Source organism: Aspergillus brunneoviolaceus (assembly GCF_003184695.1).
Source record: "Aspergillus brunneoviolaceus CBS 621.78 unplaced genomic scaffold BO95scaffold_116, whole genome shotgun sequence".
Taxonomy (NCBI): Eukaryota; Fungi; Ascomycota; class Eurotiomycetes; order Eurotiales; family Aspergillaceae; genus Aspergillus; species Aspergillus brunneoviolaceus.
The window spans coordinates 46,734-65,538 of NW_020290846.1; the positions used below are offsets into that span (position 1 = coordinate 46,734).

General features: G+C 57.1%; 6 protein-coding genes and 3 non-coding genes across 9 annotated transcripts; 3 read left to right on the forward strand and 6 right to left on the reverse strand.

The window, feature by feature from the left end:
• Nucleotides 1-478: 478 nt before the first annotated feature.
• BO95DRAFT_t309 lies at nt 479-549 on the reverse strand. Its single transcript has one exon. It is a non-coding gene; the product is annotated as a tRNA-Gly (tRNA).
• A 4,371-nt stretch (nt 550-4,920) lies between these two features.
• BO95DRAFT_t308 lies at nt 4,921-4,992 on the reverse strand. The gene has a single exon. It is a non-coding gene; the product is annotated as a tRNA-Ala (tRNA).
• A 197-nt stretch (nt 4,993-5,189) lies between these two features.
• Nucleotides 5,190-6,082, reverse strand: BO95DRAFT_34783 (uncharacterized protein). The gene has a single exon (XM_025582000.1). It carries the CDS (start codon nt 5,921-5,923, stop codon nt 5,393-5,395), a length of 531 nt encoding a protein of 176 aa, XP_025436463.1. The 5' UTR covers nt 5,924-6,082; the 3' UTR covers nt 5,190-5,392.
• Nucleotides 6,083-6,301: 219 nt separating this feature from the next.
• On the forward strand, nt 6,302-7,820 carry BO95DRAFT_488829 (uncharacterized protein; the record flags this gene model as incomplete). The annotated part of the gene is made up of 6 exons (XM_025590527.1): nt 6,302-6,355; nt 6,485-6,550; nt 6,612-6,716; nt 6,834-7,130; nt 7,217-7,298; nt 7,360-7,820. 6 exons carry the CDS (start codon nt 6,302-6,304, stop codon nt 7,662-7,664), a joined length of 909 nt encoding a protein of 302 aa, XP_025436464.1. The 3' UTR covers nt 7,665-7,820.
• A 155-nt stretch (nt 7,821-7,975) lies between these two features.
• Nucleotides 7,976-8,638, reverse strand: BO95DRAFT_457805 (uncharacterized protein; the record flags this gene model as incomplete). The annotated part of the gene is made up of 1 exon (XM_025588500.1): nt 7,976-8,638. One exon carries the CDS (start codon nt 8,636-8,638, stop codon nt 7,976-7,978), a length of 663 nt encoding a protein of 220 aa, XP_025436465.1.
• Nucleotides 8,639-9,099: 461 nt separating this feature from the next.
• BO95DRAFT_488833 (acetyl-CoA synthetase-like protein) lies at nt 9,100-12,435 on the reverse strand (the record flags this gene model as incomplete). Its single annotated transcript, XM_025590528.1, has 2 exons — nt 9,100-9,159; nt 9,214-12,435. 2 exons carry the CDS (start codon nt 12,433-12,435, stop codon nt 9,100-9,102), a joined length of 3,282 nt encoding a protein of 1,093 aa, XP_025436466.1.
• Nucleotides 12,436-13,928: 1,493 nt separating this feature from the next.
• On the reverse strand, nt 13,929-16,264 carry BO95DRAFT_448370 (MFS general substrate transporter). The gene is made up of 10 exons (XM_025587830.1): nt 16,088-16,264; nt 15,894-16,030; nt 15,753-15,835; nt 15,593-15,690; nt 15,422-15,542; nt 14,993-15,362; nt 14,789-14,919; nt 14,391-14,724; nt 14,217-14,322; nt 13,929-14,151 (listed from the first exon to the last, which is right to left on the reverse strand). Exons 1-10 carry the CDS (start codon nt 16,176-16,178, stop codon nt 14,078-14,080), a joined length of 1,545 nt encoding a protein of 514 aa, XP_025436467.1. The 5' UTR covers nt 16,179-16,264; the 3' UTR covers nt 13,929-14,077.
• Nucleotides 16,265-16,748: 484 nt separating this feature from the next.
• On the forward strand, nt 16,749-18,138 carry BO95DRAFT_425882 (putative glutamine synthetase; the record flags this gene model as incomplete). The annotated part of the gene is made up of 1 exon (XM_025584726.1): nt 16,749-18,138. The coding sequence occupies exon 1, from the start codon at nt 16,777-16,779 to the stop codon at nt 18,136-18,138; it is 1,362 nt and encodes a 453-aa protein (XP_025436468.1). The 5' UTR covers nt 16,749-16,776.
• Nucleotides 18,139-18,527: 389 nt separating this feature from the next.
• On the forward strand, nt 18,528-18,598 carry BO95DRAFT_t307. The gene has a single exon. It is a non-coding gene; the product is annotated as a tRNA-Gly (tRNA).
• Nucleotides 18,599-18,805: the final 207 nt, after the last annotated feature.

An 18,805-nucleotide genomic window follows, 5' to 3' on the forward strand; every position in this document is an offset into this window, starting at 1 on the left:
TAAATTGGAATGGGCTAGTCAAGAAGCGGTGTGGACCCTTGTAGTCAATGATGTTGGTCATTCGCTGATACAAGCTGGGGCTGTTGTCGATCCCTCAATTACCCCTATCGGCGATAGTGAAGCCTTCGCCGCCAGGGCTGCCAGATTGCCCAGGCTGCAAGGGACTAGATCTATGCTCGCATTTGATTGGACAGCGGCTTGAACCTAACACAATCCCCTGAAAAACTCACACCACAGAGGCATGCATCAACTGCGGTCATCAACATTACAACCAGTAATGTTGATAATAAAAAAGAACTCCGATGCGGGGAATCGAACCCCGAGCTGCTGTGTGAGAGACGTGGTATCGAGTGCGTCAGAAACACAATGCTAGACTCGGAGCTAACCTGGAACGGGACTAGTACGAAAGGTTCTGATGTGATGTGATCGAAAGGCGGGCGCCCTGCCTTTCCATTACACCACATCGGAAAGTGTGGGCTGCATCATCCGTGAATCGAACACGGGCCTCATCGATGGCAACGATGAATTCTACCACTAGACCAATGATGCTATTGATGGGTTGGGGTTTGGGATTTGGTTATCTGAGCCAAACAGCGGCTGGCGAGTAGGTGTGCATCGGGTTTAATTGCTTCACGTTTATTTGTGGTTAGGTGGGGAGGGTGCTTTTTTTATTTGGGAAAATATGAGCAGTTAGTAAGTCCCCTATTTCCTCGTCTATTCTGACCAGAGTCCATCCCTTGGAGAGTTGGAGTTGTAGTCTTGATCCAGGATCGTCAACCCTGGCAGGGCGGAAGATCTATTTCGGTTCTTGCGGGTGGTTCGAAAGATCCTACCTGGCTGGCCCAGCAGAGATCACACTACATCGCGTCCAAACCCTAGCTTCTTACCGGGGAATCTGGTCCACCAAGCCCTTTGGGTTCGATTATCATCTACCCCCAGTCCTAGTATAATCACATCGACAAAGATGGAGCAGTGCGGGATGAGGCACACGACACAAGGGGCAACAGACTCGTCTCAATAATAGAAGTTACATTTCTAGTACTAAGCTCACCACCAGTCAGATACGACCCTACAGCAAGCGCTAAATACACTGCACGCCTCTGGATCAAAACAGGAACAAAGCCGCCAGCCCAGCTACCAGCATGCCAATGCTCCCCGAAGCACCGACCGCCGAAGCAGCGCCCGTGAACAAGGCGCCTGGTGCTCCCGCGGTGGTGGAACCGTGGACAGACGAAGAAGGGGACTGGCTAGCGCTGCTGGAGCTGGCTGCGACGGGCCAGCTGCTGTTGGTCTGGGAGCCAAACGACCAGGTAGACTCTGCACCTGCAGCGGCGTGAGAGGAGCTCGGGGTTTTGGGTCCCGGCTGGCCCGGGAAAGCAGTGGCATCGGGTCGGATGACGGTCGTGATCGTGGCGGTGGTTGTCTCGCCGCCGCCGGCGGTGTAGAACACGGTCACGAGGGTGGTTTTCGGTCCGGCGGGGATGTATGCGGCGATGGCTTTGACGTCGGTTGGGGAACCTTCGTTTGCCGGTTGGTTGGGGCTGGATGCTGTGGACGCGGAGTTGGGAATTGCATGCTCGGACGAGCTTTGGTTGGTGTGGGTGTTGGGTTCGGTGGTTTCGGCGCTGTTGCTGCTGTTGCTGCCGCTGGCTGGGTATGTCGTCTGGCTGGCGCCGGATGTAGAGCCTGCTGCGGAGTCAGGGACTGAGCCCTGGAAGTTCGGGTGCGTGCTCTCGGAAGAGGCGTCCTTGCTGCTGCTGCTAGCCTGGCCAGCAGTCTCAGCCGATCCAGACCCAGATCCCGAAGCAGAAGAGGGGCGTCCACTGCGACCTTCTCCGATGCCATCACCTCCAGAAGCCGACTGGCCCTCGTCCTGCCCGCTGGACCCCGTCGCACCGCTCTGAACGCCCGAAGCATGACCAAGAACGTCGACCCCAGCCGTGGTAACAGGCTGCACTCCCGATGCCGGCGCCGTCGTAGTACCAGCGGCCGAGAGAGCGGCGTAAGCGTCGACGCCAGCTGCAGCAGTGGGTCGTCCACCGGCCACCGAGACGATCGTGGTGACCATGGCTTCGACTTGGGTCGTGATGTAGGTGGTGCGCGCAGAGGCAGGGCAGTTCTTGACCGTCGAGGGGCACGCGGTCACTGTGTAGGTCAGGGTGCGCTCCACCGTGGAGTAGACGGGTACTTGGTTGTTGGAGCTGGCGTCGGCGTAGCTGGAGGTGTTTTGGGCACCGGAGCTGCCATGACTGTCTGAGCTGCTCTGACTACCGGAGCCATTCTTGCTGCCATCGCCGCCGTGTCCAGCAGTAGCAACCGGCACCTGGGTCTCCGTAGCCGTGACCGGACAGATGGTCGTGTACGCCACCAACGTCTCCGTAGTCACATAGGTCGTATGCTGCGAGGCCGGGCAGTTGGTGACCGACGTCGGACACGCGGTGACGGTGGCAGTGCGGGTGGTGAAAACAGTCGAGGTGGTGGACTGCGGGCCCGAGCCCTGCACGTTGGCCGGCGCAGTGGGCTCAGCGCTGGCAGTGACGGGACAGATCGTAGTTCCGACCACCACTGTCTCCGTGGTAAGGTAGGTGGTGCGCTGACGAGCTGGGCAGTTGGTCACGGTCTCCGGACAGGCAGTCACCGTTGTGGTACGTGTACTGAGGATGGTCGAGGTGGTCACCTCGCCTGCGTCAGACGATGGTCTGGGGCCTTGGGAGATTGAGTTGGGCTGTGAAGTGGGGCTCAGGGAGACAGGCTCGCTGACGCTGGTTTGAGTGGCAAGCGACGGGTGCGTGGATACTGCATTTGAGGAACGGATTGGGCTGGAAACAGGCCGGATGGAAGAAAGAATGACGCTGGAGTGTGGCTGGGAGACTGTTGCGCGGGAGGATGGGATCAGCTGAGATGATGCTGGTCCGGACGGGACAGATACTCGGGTGTTGGAGCGAGTTGCAGACGACGGTTGGATCAGGGGTCTGGACGAGCTCGATAATGCAGCAGATGACGCCGCAGGAGTCACCGACGATGCAGCCGGCGACGATACCACAGGCGTTACAGCGGAAGACACGGCAGGCGACGACACGGCTGGAGACACAGATTGTGTTGAAACTGCTATAGATGACACCACGGGGGTCGAGACAGACGATACTACAGCAGATGATACCGAGGGAGTGGATACCACAATGGGCGACATTGCAGGAGTAGATACCGCAGCAGATGACACCACTGGCGACACAACAGCAGACGACACAGGCGACACAACACTCGCGGTGGGCGTCACGATCTCGACCGACGAGCTCAGCGACGTCGGAGTAGGGGTCGGGGTCGGGGTGACCAGGCTGCTCGTGCAGGTCTCGGTCTGATAGGCAATGGAGATTCCATCCAGATAGAGAGTCGGTTCACCACTCGAACACATAACGTAGAAGTAGGGCCAGGTGACGGAGCTGCCCGCCCCCTGGTACTTGGTCACGTCCATGGACACATACTTCCACTCGGTCACGTCCTGGGTCACGTAGCCCGAGACCAACGGATACTGCTCGTTATCATCAAAAGTGGCGACGAACTGGCACGACGAGGCTCCGTTCAGGTAGAGCTGGTAGTAGAACGAAGTCGTCCACGTGTTGGTGGGAGGGAAGCCATTCCGGTTGCTGGACACCGACAACACGGTTTGCTGGCTGCCACTGTACATAAGGCCCGCCGTAATCTCTCTGAGGTTTATGATTAGCGCGAGCTTGTTCGTTGAAGAGTCAGGAGATCACGGCCAAGCTCACAGAAAGTATTCTCCCTCGGGTGCAGCGTCGGACTTCACCACCAATGCGGAGGATCCGGCGGTATCCCAATAGTTGGTGTTGCCCGTTTCAAAGCCGCCATTGAGCGCATAATTGGCAGTCGTCTCGCTGCAGACGGTGACATATTCGGCCAGAGTGGGGGCCACCGCCAGCAGGAAAGGAATGAAGGACTGCTTCATGTTGGGGTATTAAAATGCGGCAGAACTAAAGGAATCAAAGAGTGACGCAGATCATTGCCGATCGAAGAAAGAATGGACGAAGCGCAATCGGCCTCAATGTCGACGACGGAGGAAAAGCAGGAACAAGAGTACAGGGGAGACTCTTAAAGTACTGTACAAACAAGCTCTCTCCTGGGAGTGGAATCAGTGTGTAGAGCTGATGATGGCGAGCAATAGCCCACCGATTCCAGTTTCGTTGGGAGTGAAGGATCTGTGAATTCAATAGTAGATCGTAAAGTCAGCGTATAGGGTTAGTTTAGCCGACATGCGAGATGGCGTGCACCAGGACGGTCAAGGGACCCGACGGCCAAAGACCTGGCTGATCTAGATCCCCGATGGCATGGTGAATAATCGGAGTCGCCGAAATCAGGATTGAGAATGTATGCGATTTACTTACTATCTCGAAGAGTCAGTAAGTTGGATGATGGTGGACCAGGGTCAGGTGACATCTTCGCTACATGACTCCGTTCACCAGCCACACTGCAATGCCTCAGGAAGAGTGGAATCATATTTCAATCAGGCTGGGGAGAACCGTCTAGATTACCAGTAATCTGATTGTCGGGATCCAACCTTAAAATAGCTCCCGTGCAAGCAGTGTTAGTACAAGTCATTGATGACGCAGGAACATCAGATCTTGTGCAGTAAGTTTATTCATAGAAGATAGAAAGAGTTATCATCGCACCATTACTGGACTATTGTAGTTCTCCAATCGGGGACGATTTTCTTACCAAGAAAATCCACTAACTACCGCTGACATCAAGCCGTTGTGCTAATAGATGACTGACTTGTGCTTCTGTATAGACAACCCACCAAGATTCTTGCTACAGCCCCACAAACTATCCAACAGTTAAATGGCACATTTTATTTGATTGCAAGACAAAGACCCGCATATCCACAAACAAAAAATAACAAAAAGATGGAGCTGCGGGGAATCGAACCCCGGACCTCTCCCATGCTAAGGGAATATTATACCACTAAACCACAGCCCCGTGTGCTGAAAGCCGGATCCAGAGTATGTTATATGGTACTAGCATCATGCTGCAGTCATTGCTGGGTAAGTTCCCGGCGCAGAACAGCGGCCATCCATGGCCATTTCACCGGTGGATCGGCCTCAACCAGTAGATTCAACCGTTGACCCAAGCACTGAATCATTCATCTCTAACCCCGAAATATTACTGCAATATCCCCACCAAAGCCATGACATATATACTTTCACACCAAGCCACCTTCAGCCCTCAAGCCCTTGCTTTCAAGCACTCGTCAAGTATAGCTCTCAAGTACAAAATCACTGGCTAAACCAAGGCTCTGGCACCAAGCCCGAGTGGCTGACTAGCTGTACTGTACATGCCTCCCATTCCCAAGCCAAGAGCATTCGCCAAGCCTCCCCCCCTACGCAAGGATCCTCCTGAACAACGGATCCTGCAGCAGTGTCTCCGAATCCCCCATCCTCAAAGTGACGCACACCTCCCACGGCGCAGTCGCACGGCCCCGGCCCCCACCACCAAACATCCGCGCCGGGAGAAAGATACATCCCCCCGGCACCAGCGCCAGCCCCGGCTCAAAATCCTCAATATATCCTAGCCCCGCCCCAAAGTCCAAGGAATAAATGTCGAGATCCCGCCAGCTCGTCACAATAATCCCCGCGGGCCGGCCTTCGACCGTCGTCCAGTCGTCGTGGTCGGCCACGACGGCCGAGGCGCTGTGCGCCACCGTCTCGTCCATCGCGGACAGTCGGGTGCGCACTCTTAAGGCCAGCTGCGCGAGGCGGCGGAGATCTCTCTCCTCGTCTGTCGTGGGGTGACCCTCTGCCGCGGGGAGGGGCTTCGGTGGGTCGATTGTGTCGTGGATGGGGAAAATCATGTTCCCCACGTATGTATCTGGGATGTGGGGACGCACGCGGTTGCGCAGGTTGACGGCCATGAGGAAGTCCGCTGGTTCGGGGGTGGTGATGGTGGTAGTGGTAGTGGGGGTTGATGCTCGCTCTGGATGAAACACTCGGTCTCAAGGCATCAGCCCTAAAAGAAACCGGCTGGCTTAGCGTCAGAATGGCAGGTTTAAATGCTTGCTAGTACTAGGGACGGTGCGATTGCGTACGCAGACCCTTGCAAATGTCTTATTTGTGCTTCGATGAGGGCTTTAGTGACTTAGTATCGCTTGACTGGAAGAATGTTGAAGTGGCCTTGGTCGGAGTCCAGTCAACATTGTGCTGGTTTCCCTCCCCCCCCCTTCCGAATCCTATAACTAGGTGATTGTTCAGCAAGCCTGAACAATCCACAAAACAACTATCATGAGGAGACTATGGCCAAGACAAATGTCGCTCCGTCGCAGTTACCTGATCATACGCCGCTGATGGTGCGCACCGTGAGGGGTGTGATCGGGACGTGTGCTGTTCTCGCATTGGTGGTCTGCTGCCTGAGGGTATGTCGCCACTTACACAAAACCTGGAACACCCCAATTAACTTCACTGATCATAGCATATAGCTCTATGTTCGCAGATGTGTTATACGTGCTATTGGACTGGATGACTACTTGGTTCTCCTTGCCCTGGTATGCATCGGACTTCTCCATCAGACAACCCAAGACCAATGTTCTGACCGTGCAAGCAAAGGTAATGGTCCTAGCTTTCGCGGCGCTATCACTCATCTTGACCCGGTATGCAATCGGGTACCACCAGAATACTGTTCCCGCCGCGAACATGATCATAATGGCAAAGGTCAGAGATTCATCCATCAAGGAGCTAAAGACAAAACCAGGATGCTTACCTTCACCACCAGTACGTTTACGTCCTCTTTTGCCTGTATCTCTGGGTTGCATTGGCAGTCAAATGCAGCCTGACCGTGTTCATTATGCGCATCTTCCCCACGCCAAAGATCCGCCGCATTGGACTGATGATAATGGCACTGATGGCCATTGTGACCGTGTCCGGCGAGCTGCCTTTGATCCTGCAGTGCTGGCCCGTCCGCGCCACATGGGACAAAACGCTCCCGGACTACCAATGCTTCTCCGATGCCGAGCTGGAGAACCTCCAGCTCTACCAAGCCATCCTGATGCTCCTGTTCGACCTGATGATCATCAGCCTCCCGATGCCAACAATCTGGAGGCTGCAGATGTCTATCCAGCGCCGTCTGTTCATGATTGGGATCTTCTGTCTCGGTAGGAAGACACTTCTCCCTTCTCCCCATTCCAATTCTATCTCCTCTAAAGACTGACTAGATCACAGGACTCGTCGCATGCGCCGCCGGCCTCGCACGCATCCCACTTCTGGGGTTCCAAGACAACTCCACAGACTATACATGTACCATCCACCCCTTTCCCCTGGCCCAGCTGCACATGGTAGCCTAACACCGCTGCGCTAGATGTCGGCGCCGTCCCACTCATCCTCATGAACCTCGAGTACGCACTAGGCTTGATCACCGGATCACTGCCGTCGCTTCGCGTCTTAGTCCGATTCATGCCCGGCCTCAACAGCAGCAAGAGAAGCACGTATCCAACTCAGGAGTGGGAACTGAGTGAGCCGGCCGAGTGTCGACTCGGGGGCCGACCGCGCGGGATGCATCGATTACGAGGCGGCGACGCGAAGAACATCGAGAGCGAGAGTCAGCAGCATATTTTGGAGGTACAGGGGAGTCCTCGCCCCCCGCAAACTGCGGATTGCGGGTGATGGCGTTTGCAAGGGGTGGGGGGCGCATTCATAGACTTTCCGGCAGTATACTAAAGTATGTGTCGCTAGGCACAGGACTATAATTTTCAGTCATGGGAACAGTTAGACGGTAGGCTGTAAGATACTGACACCCCAAGTCGAACAAAAGTCTGTGCCTAGCTGAGCTGACGAAACGAATCTAGGGTGTCAAACATATATGCTCAAAGAAAAAGCAGGCTGTGCATCGCCTCTTCCACCACCACCACCACCACCACCACCCGACAAACACCAACACCAGTCCCCATTCACCAGTACACTACCCCTACACCCCTCTACACCCCCCTTAACCCCGCCAACTCCTTCCGCATAAACGCCGCATAAAACACAACCTCATCCCCGGCGACCCCGACCTCCCTCCACCTCGGCTCCTCCTTCCACAACACATACCCGCGCCGCGCATACCACCACTGATTGCAGCCCATGACGGGCGGCTCGGCGCCGGTGCGGGCCCACACCCCGGTCCCCTCGGGCGACTCATCCAGGTAATGGCGCTCGCTCAGGGTCGTCAGCGCCAGCCACCGGCACTGCGTCTCGGCGGTGGCCGCCAGCGCCTCGACGAGGTCCATGGCGCGGCTGCCCAGCCCCAGGCCCCGGTACGCCGGGAGGATGAAGAGGGTCTGGACGGTGAGGACGGCGCGGTCAGCGCGGGCGAGTTCCTCGTCGGCGGGGTCGCTGTACGCGTCCAGCGAGATGTGGCCCGCGTAGACTACTTTGTTCTCCCCACGGGCTTCTGTGGAGGGGATTGCTGCTGGGTCCGGGATGCACAGCCAGTAGAACCCCTTCAGGCCTTCGTCTTGCTTGCGCTTCCAGCTTTCCAGCTTGGGGAGGTCGTGGTCCCAGCCGCAGATCTGGCGTTGGCGGTGGATCTCGGCGAAGTCGGCGGGCGAGTGCAGGTTGATTGGGGCGAGGTGGCAGGGGGGGGTGGTGGGTTTCATTTTGTTGGTTTCTGTTCTGTTGTGTATCATGTGGTGTGGTGAATGACGACTTGTGGGGGTGTGTTGTGTGTTGTGGAGAGGAGTTGATTTTTGATGTTCTGGAGTGGGCGGAGGAGTCACTGATAAGGGAGGCTCTGTGGCACTAGTGCTTACGTGCTTAACGGTTTTGATTAAAGATGGAGGCAGAAACATAAAGGTAATAAGTAAGACACGCTAATATCGATTAGGTTCTGGGGGAGATGTCTAGACGAATTAGCTCCCTCTTCATGGCGCAATGCCGATGTTTTTATGCGCTAAAAAACATTACCACAATTATTATACAGACTTGTTCCCTTGGAAGAACCTTTTCACCACATCACCGCCCCGATGAAATGCACCAGCTATGAATCGATCTCAATGGACCAGTGCGGGCTTTGTCTTCGTACAATGACATTTTTGGTCGACCACCGAAAAGAGTCAAGTCACGACGACGACAACCATTTGTCGACAGCCACCTGCATCAGTCTCGCCGTATATTCCACCTGCGCATGTCATTAGAGATCACACAGAAAACAAAAAACCAAAGCGCAACTTACCACCTCCGGATCCATCAGCGTATCGTGATGCGCATGGTCGATGACATGACACTCGACGTTCTCCTCCCCGACCATCTCCGCCCAACCCCCGGGGCCCATCGACTCCCGCGGCGTCTGCAGCCATTCCTGACTGGTGCGCACCTGCGTCTCGGGGCCACACCGCTGCAGGATCTCGTCCGCCTCCACCAGCACGGCGGACAGTCGATCGGGATCGCCGTGGCCCGCCCAGATCACGAAGATCCGGACCGGAGTGGAGTCCTCGCTGGCCGTGCGCATCGGGCGGGGCGAGTATTTCAGTTTCGCCCGGACCGAGGCCAGGCTGTGCTCTCGCCGGTACGACGGGATCTCCATGTCGGGCTTGCCGGCGCGCCGGATCGCCGGGTAGAAGCCGACGATCTCCAGCAGCTTGACCGTGGGCTCCAGGACGTGCGGGTCCGGACGCGGCAGCGGCATGTCCAGGTTGATGATGCCTAGGACTTGCTGGCCCTGCTGCCGGAGCTGGTAGGCCTCCTCGTAGGCGAGGATCGCGCCCATCGACCAGCCCCCCAGCAGGTATGGGCCCTCGGGCTGCAGTTTGCGGATCGTCTTGACGTACAGCGCGGCCGCCTCTTCGACTGTCCAGGTGGCGTCGGACTTGCTCATGAGGAAGGGCGAGCCCAGCGCGTAGACGGCTAGGTCGTTGGCGAATTTCGGGAGCGGCTCGTACGAGAAGGCGTAGCCGGAGCCGGGTGGGGTCATGAACAGGCAGGGGACGCCGGGCTTGGGGGTGCCTTGGATGAGGGTGGAGAAGCATTCGCGGGGTGTTTCTTGCGTGGCGGAGTCGATTTCGAGAAGGCTGGATGGGTCGGTAGAGGATTGTAGACGCTCAATGAGCCCGCCGATGGTGTGGGGGGTGAAGAAGAGGGATGATGGGAGAGACACGCCTGTCTCCTGTCGAATCTGGTTGAGCAGCGCAATTGAGGTGATGGAGTCAATTCCGAGGTCAATCATTCGCATGGTCGGGTCGATATTCTCGCCCTTTGCGGAGGCAATGGCTGCTAACAGGGATTCTATGAGCTGCGAGTTGGGATGCGACTCAAGTGTTTCCTGGCCACTTGCTTCGATCGCTTCCATCTCCTCTGCGACCGTGTCAGCTGCCAGCCAGTTTGATAATGTGACGCTGCTGGCCATGTCCTTCCAGATCTGGGACTTGATCGATTCGAGCAAGCGAACGTCAGCATATGCTGCTAGGTTGACATTCACATCCATCATCGTCGCATCGTTGAGCCCCGATGCTTGGGCCCAGGCTTGTTTCAGCTTTGATTCAAGCATCGCGCGACTGTATAATCTGCTGCGTCCTTGGGACTTCTGGGCTCTCCAGTAAACCTCGACCAGCTCGGTCAGTTTCGACTTCTGGACCTTGCCGGCCAGGGTCCGGGGATAGTCATCCAGCCCTAAGGCCGACACCGGAACCACACCCGCCGGGACAAAGAGAGCCCCCATCTTTGTGCGGACGGTATCTTTGAGCTGGCGTGCCATCTGCTCGTCGACATTCGTCCGCACAACCGCAACAGGCACCTCACCAGCAACCTGATCCGGTGCTCGGACAACCTGTGGCTCAAGCGCATGGAACTCCGCCGTCTGGCCCAGCACCGCCTCAATGGCCGAGGGCTCGATATTCTCACCCCCTCGAATGATCGTGTCGTTATACCTTCCCACCAGATACAGCCGCCCATCCTCCCCGACAACCGCTTTGTCCCCCGTGCAGAACCACCGCCGGCCGTCCTCGCCGGTGTAGAACTTCTCGTCGTCCCTGTTCCCGATATACCCATCTATCAGACTGGGCCCGGAGAAATGCACTTCCCCCACGGCTCCCATCGCGACAGGGACTCGACTACCTTTGGCACAGATGCGCACCTTCGCGCCAGGCAACGGCCGCCCAATCGAGACATCGCGGCCCGAAATCACCTCGTCGACGCTCTCCGCCGCGTCCGTCGACACGACAATTCCCTCGGTCATGCCGTAGAAGTTCTCCACCGCTTGCGTCCCGAGATGGCTCAGACAGATGCGGAGCACCTCCTCCGTCGGCGGCGCACCGGCCAGGACCACCCGTTTCAGGAAATGCAGCTTCTGCGCCGGCGCGACCGCCACGCCACTCAGAGCATGCAGCATGGTGGGCACCAACGCGGTGTGCGTACAGCGTTCCTGGCGGATCGTCTCGATCAGTCGCTCGGGAGCGAACGCTTCGCCCGGGAAGACGATGGTGGCGGCATTGAGGAAGGCAGCCATGAGGAACATATACCCGAAGGCGTGGTTGTTGGGCAGCACGACGGCGACGCGATCGCCGGGGAGCATGGGCCGGTTGGGGCTCGATCGCCACGCGCGGGCGACCGTCGTGGGGAAGGCGGAGGCCTGCACGAAGCAGCCTTTGGGCAGGGAGGTGGTGCCGCTCGTGAAGAAGATGGATGATTCCTGCTGGTGCTGCCGGTGTGGCTGCTCCAAGGAGTCATCCGACAGACGACTACCATCGTCAGAAAGTTGGCTGACATCAGACCGACGGTCCTCGTCCTCGTCATCGTCCTCGTCCCGTTCCTCCTCCGCCAGCTGCACATCCTTCCCCCCTGGCTTCGCGACATGCATAAGCTCCTCAAACCCAACCCACCCATCCCTAACCCCTACCTCTCCGCTTGATATCGCAACCAAACAGCACTCGACCTGCAGCTGCAACCCCCGAACCAACCCCGCAACCCGCTCCAACCCAGCAGCAGCAGCAGCAGCAGCAACAACCACCACCACCGAATCGGGCTGACACGCCCCCACCGCAGTCTCAAGCATATGCAGCGCCTCCCTCTCATGCCCTAAGCACCTCGGACTCAACGGCACATGCACGCACCCAATCCGGTACGCCGCCCACGTCGCGACCACGTATTCCGCTGTATTCGTCGCAAACAGCACCATCAGCGAACCCCTCCCCACCCCGCGGCGGCGGAGATTCGTCGCGAACCGCTCGATCTTCTCGTCGAGTTGCGCGTACGTCCAGCGCAAGCCCTCTGCACTGGACTTTTGTGGCGTTGTCGAAGACGCTTCATCTTGGACGGTATAGAGGCTCGCGGGCTGGTGGGGACAGACCAGCGCGAGCGTGTCCGGGTGGTCGCGCACATTTTGCCGGAATTGTTGGGTTAGGGAGGGGAAGGAGTTTGCGAGGAGCGGAGGGGGCCCGGTTAGGGAGCTGGGTTGGGCCATTTGCTCTGCTGTGGGCGGGGTGTCTTTTGGGAAAGAAGATGAGTGGGTGGTGAGGCGATGTTGCTCTTGGGGGATGGGAGGATCAAGAGCCTGACGAAGGAGGTAAAGATAGGTATGCTTGCGGGCACTGGAAGCCTGGGTCGACCAGGCGGGACTTGCCTTTCCTGAACCACGTGCAAAATACAAGAGTACAGGGAAGCAGCGATGTGGGGAGGGGGTGGGATGGAGTCTAAATGGGATTTCCGCGATGCAGTCGACCTAATCAGCTAGACCTGGCTGGAGTCGCTGGACTTATTTACGGGGCACATGGTTCATCGACTACCGGACCACTGGGGCATGCAGGGTTGTCAAAGTGAAACGATCTGCAGTGAGGATTCGCTGCGTACGAGTTTGTGACGAGAAGGTTGTTTACTGACTGACCTAGACTAACTCCTATGGGTGAATAGTGATCGAGTGAGGTGGGTCTTGGGATTTAGGTCCTAGGAGCAAAAGACTTGGACTTGCAACATCGAGGCAGGGATGCACCATCTTCCCGTCCATGCTTAATCTTCAATGCGGAAGAGTATCCTACATGCGTATCGGACCAACGTAACAAGATAGAGCACCACATGTTCTATGTAGTACAAAACAAAAGCAAGACCCCAAACCCCCAAGATCCCAGCATCAACAACAGAAATAAGAACGCAGTCCCACCCAAATCCAAGGCCGGACACCATACTTAGTTTAGTGTACGTAGTTACGGGGAACTCCCTGCAAAATTACAACCCCCAAGATCGACCTCCAAACAACCAGATCCGTCCGATTCTCCCGAGAGCTGAAAAGTGGATCCCCGAAAGAGGCCTGCTTGCCGCGCATTTGTGATACGGGTATTTTACACATACGCCCGCCACAGACCCACCACGCCCTCCCCCCTCTTCACAGAACACCGAGGAGTGATCGACTGTCATGCAGATGCATCACCTCCTCTCGTCTTCAAGCAGTTGAGAAGGGACAGCATCATGACGCTGATCATGGCCCAGACTCACCGGGATGATGCATGGCGATGGGCTACAAAAAGTGTATGTAACCTGGTGCTGTCAGATTTAGTCACTTTGAGGGCTGGCTGAGTCCACGCCACGAACCCATCCTCATCTTTGACGCTAGACTTGCATCATCGTCGCTGCTCGGGTCAGTGCCCTGCAGCAACCCCCCCCCTTTTCTTTTCCCTTTGCTGTTCCTTTTCCGACAAAGTACTCCGTAAAGAAGGTTAGATATGATATGATGTAAGAGAAATTCGAGATTCGAACCATGGACAAACCACCCGACTCCACGGGTAGATCCAGATCGACCAATCAACTGCAACAAGTGGGGTGGGGATGGCCGATCTTTTCCATCGCTTCGGGTGTTTGTTTACTTCGTATCGTATCGAGCGGAGAAGAATTTCGCACTTCTAGCCAGGCTAGCCAGGAAGCGGTGTAGACTTTTGCTCTGGAAGAAGCCCTGAGATTGAAATTAAAGGATCATGCTTTTAACCTCTCCATCATAACTATCGACAATTTGACATTACATATTACTCATACCCAGGAAGCTACTTCAGGTTGTGCTTCTCACTGAGACGATACCGATAATGGTGGGGTGGCCTGGAGGCCCGGGGGAAGCCCCCTCACTCCTCGACCTGCTCCTTCTTCGGGAACAGCACGATTAACCCCACGATCGCGGAAAGGAGTAGAGCGGATGCTATGCTCATTGTCAGAATGACTATCTACTCATAGGCAAGGGCATTGGGGGGGGGGGCAACATACCCGGAATAATCCGATACGCCTCGATAAAACTCTCCTGCACGGCCAGCTGGATCCCGTGCGGCAGCGTGCTGGTGAAGTTATAATCCTGGACGATATGCTCGATCAACTGTCGTCCAAAGTTAGTGGTCACATTTCATCCCGGCGCCATATACACAGTGGAAAGGAAACACCTACCTCCCGCTTCCCTGCGACCTCCCCCAACCCTACGGCCACCCGCGCCCGAAACACCCGCTGCAGCGCGGCGGCGCTGACGCTCGTCCCCACGATCTGGCCCACCTGCTGCGCGAGGTGGTACACGGCGATGGCGCTGGCCAGCTGCTCCGCGGGCGCCCGGATTGTCAGCGCGATGAACTGCGCCGACAGAAAGAGGCCGCCGCCGATGCCCCAAGGGAAGCAGTACAGGACTTCGAGGGGCTGGATGCCGTGCAGCCAGCGGAGGACCATGAGGGTTAGCGAGACGAGAGTGATGAAGAGGGCGATGAGGGAGAGTTTGCGGGATTGGAGGTTTCTGTTGGCGCGTTTTGTTAGAGTCGCTGTGGCGGGTGGTGTGGTAGGACTCGGTGGCTGCTCACCTGCTGAGGGCTTTGCCGGCGATGATGGACCCGGAGATCAGGCCTAGGGCTGCAGGCCAGATGCGGATCGCGATGGCGGAGTTGGAGAGGTGGTCAATTCGGTAGAGGTAGGCGGGTAGGTTGTTCAAGATCTGTGGGAGTGGTTTAGAGTCAATTTTGGGAGGGGGGGGGGGAATTGTGGTAGGGATCAGGGGATAAACTCACGGTGGTGACGGTAGCGAAGTAGATGACCTGGCCACCGAAGATGGCCCCAAGCCCCGGGGAACAGACAATCGAAGGGGGGATAATGGGGTGCTTGGTCCCGAACCGCTCAATCAGCACAAATACCATGAGAAAGATCCCCGAGACGGCGAGCAAGGCTGGAGTCTGAGACGAGAGGTAGGCGATTCCCCCCTCGGTGGTCGCTAGGATGAAAGACGTGACCAGGATGAAAAAGCTGGCCACCCCACAGTAGTCGAAGTTCCACAGACTCAGGTGCTTGGTTGAGTGTGTCTCAGTGGCCGGGGTAGTCGAGAACTGCCATTGCGCGAGAGCCAGACAGAGCATCGCGATGGGGGTTTGACCGATCAAAGACCTGAGCATCAGTGTCAGTCCAGTCACTGGAGTTGATTCAGCCCAAGGCTCAGAGCCTACCATCTCCAGCCGACCAGGTCGGCGACTAACGCCCCCAAGGGTCCTCCACAGCCCTGGCCGACGATCCCAGCTGCGATGATGTAGCTTCGCACTGATGCGACTTCCGTGATGTCGAACATTTCTTGGGGTCCCGTCAGCATCGCCCTGTATCCCCGGTATGACGAGATTTACCGTTCACCAGAACCGACAGGAGATCGGTCATGCCTGCACCGCCCATTCCTGAGATCAAGCGACCCAAAACAAAGGGCCATAGGGTATCGGAGATGCCACTGTGGAATCCAGCATGAGTTGAGGCCCATATCAAATCACAGAGTCTCGATGAACGACGTACGAGATCAAACATCCAACCGCGAAGAGGCCGTACGCCGAAAGAAGGAATCGTCGACAACCGTAGATGTCGCTCAGGAAGCCATACTAGATCGAGTGCCGTCAGCCGTCATCCTTGGTATTGAAGTGGCAGAGGGCCACAAACCACCGGCAATGCGATGCAGAATCCCACATTGTAGATGACCAGCAGCAGCGACGCACTGGACGGCGAATGCAGCGACGAGGCGATCTCGCCTTGAGTCGCCAACAGAATGGACTTATCTGCGCTCGCGAGGAAGACACCTGCGGTGCGATCTCCAGTCAGCTTGAAGATTATTCACGGATTCAGACATCACGCACCAACTAAGCCCGCCAAAATCCTACTGAAGTAGCCTTGGCCGGTCGGCGGACGGTCGCCTTTGCCCAACAACGGAGTCTGTTCATGCGCCATGCTGGTGTAAATTCGACGGAAGCCGAAACCATGAGAAGCAGAAGTGAGCACAGACGGAATGACGTCCGAATTATCACTGCGTTATCACTGCGCCGTCTGAGCTCCCAAGCTGAGTCGGGCAAGGCTCGGTCCCCTCAGCTCGGGCAGGGAAAGTTAGGGCACATCAACTAATTTGCACCTAAACGGAAAGGGGCAATGCACCGGACGATCGTCAAGCCACTTCATGCAGCCAAGACAATAGTTCATGATCATCGTGTCACAATCCTGTCACAACCGGTGTCGCACTGTCAATCGGAGACACAAATCCTCCGATTGTTTACCGCTAAGGCAGACAGACCCACCGGGGGTGGATCGATCGCGATGCAGCTTGATGCAGCTTGACGACAGCCGATCCTCGATACATGCCGCATACGCCGTCAGAAACAAGAGGGCAAGTGCGATCTGCAGCAAAAGGGGTCGTGTCTGCACGCTGCAGAATCACTCACTCACTCGGTATAATTCTATTATAAGCCCAAAGGGTCTGCTGACGGGCGATCGTCATCTTTCACTTGACTGACTCTGTAGTATTATCCACAATTGGCCCTCCCCGATACACAAAATGAATTTCCTGTCGCGGTCACTGACCACCCCGCCAGCGACGGCGGCAACAACCACGCCTTCGCCCGCAGTCGAGATTCTCAGGCACTTTCAACAAGAACACCCAGACATCAAATTCCTGCGCTGGCAATGGCAGGACTACTCGGGCGTGCAGCGGGCGCGCGTGGTTCTGCTGGACACCGCCATCGCCCAACTGGCCGAGGGCCAACCCATGAAAGCGACCGGGCTGGCGCTGACCTGCTCCGTCGACAACCACCTCATCCCCGGCACCCCGACCGACGCGCAGTTCTGGCTCGTGCCGGACTGGACGACGCTGCATCCGACCATCAGCCCGGGGAGCGCGCAGGTGCTCTGCTCGCTGGACTACACCCTGCCGGGGCAACCGATGACGCAGGCGCTGTGCCCGCGCCACACGCTCTCTCGGGTGCTCGAACAGGCCCAGACGCGATGGGACCTCTCCTTCCTCGTGGGATTTGAAGTCGAGTTCGTGATCATGAAGCCGCACCCCGAGACCGGCAGGCTGGAGCGCTACAGCCGGGGATGGGGGCTGTTCTCGGTCGCGGGGCTGCGCGACCCGTGCTACACGCACGTCGAGCAGTGCGTGCTGCAGCTGCAGGCGCGCGGGGTCGACATCCAGGCGATCCACACCGAGGGCGTCCGCGGCCAGTACGAGTTCGCGCTGGGGCCGAAGCCGCCCCTGCAGGCGGTCGACCAGCTGCTGCTGGTGCACGGCTACCTGAAGGACACCTTCGCGCCGCTGGGGTGCGCCGTCACCATGGTCCCCAAGCCCGTGCCGGGCGACCCGCTGGCCAACGGCCAACACACCCATCTCTCGCTGCAGCCGAGCCCCGCGCCGGAACTCGAGGCGTCGTTCCTCGCGGGCATGCTGAAGCGGCTCCCCGCGCTGTCTGCGTTCTGTCTGCCCCAGGATGTCTCGTACGAGCGGCTCAAGCCGTTTGTTGGCGGCGCCGATGCCGTGGGCTGGGGCACCGAGTGTCGGCTCACGCCGGTCCGCAAGCTCGAGCCCGGCCGGTGGGAGATCCGCTGCGTCGACGCGATGGCCAATATGTATCTCACGCTGGCGGCGGTCATCGGGGCCGGGTTGCTGGGGTTGGAGGGCCGCGAGCCTCTGGTCTGGCCGGATCTGGGGGATCCGGTGAATGCGAACGCGGACCCCGGAGAGCCGCTGCCCAAGAGGCTGGAGGAGGCGCTGGACGTGCTGCACGCGGATGCGGACGGACTGGCGAACGTGATCGGGAGGAGGATTATTGATCTGTATGTGGCGACGAAACGGTTCGAGGTGGCTTCGCTGGCGAAGTTAGATCCAGAGGAGGTGCGGGGGTTGTTCGTTGAGTTGTTCTAGATGACGCGGGCCGTCTTGTTCTCGAAGTTTATTCTAATGTAATGCTTGGGTTGTGATGCTTGTGCTATTGTGGAAGTGGAGTGGTAAACAGGAGGTCGTCAGATGGCCGCACAACAATATATCACTGCTATATAATGCTTCGATGTCCGTAATAAGTGTCCTGTCGTGCCCATAATCAGCGCAATGATGCTAATATTCAGCCGAATGATGACTCTATATTGCGTGTTCATTTATCCCCCCTCTTCTGATTTTTTATTCTCGCATCTTTTGTACTCTCTTCACCCATCTGGGCTCGGCGGGGCTTGAACCTTGGGCCCTCGGCTCATTTATACGTAGCTTGTTGAGAGGAGAACTTGTAAGAAACCGGTTGAGAACATAGCAAGCAATCAGCATCATTGGTCTAGTGGTAGAATTCATCGTTGCCATCGATGAGGCCCGTGTTCGATTCACGGATGATGCACTCACTTTTTTGTTTTTGCTGGTCTTCTACCCGGAACACCGATCACCAGCCGCATGGATTGCCACCTTTTATCCCTGAGTATTCAACCCACCACTTCTTTGTGCATGCTGTCCCTGCAGTCCCCGGGCGGCGAGAATCACCATCAAGCATGATCCACATTCGTCCAAAGTCACTGGTAGTCTTTGTACACACAGTACATACAGCACA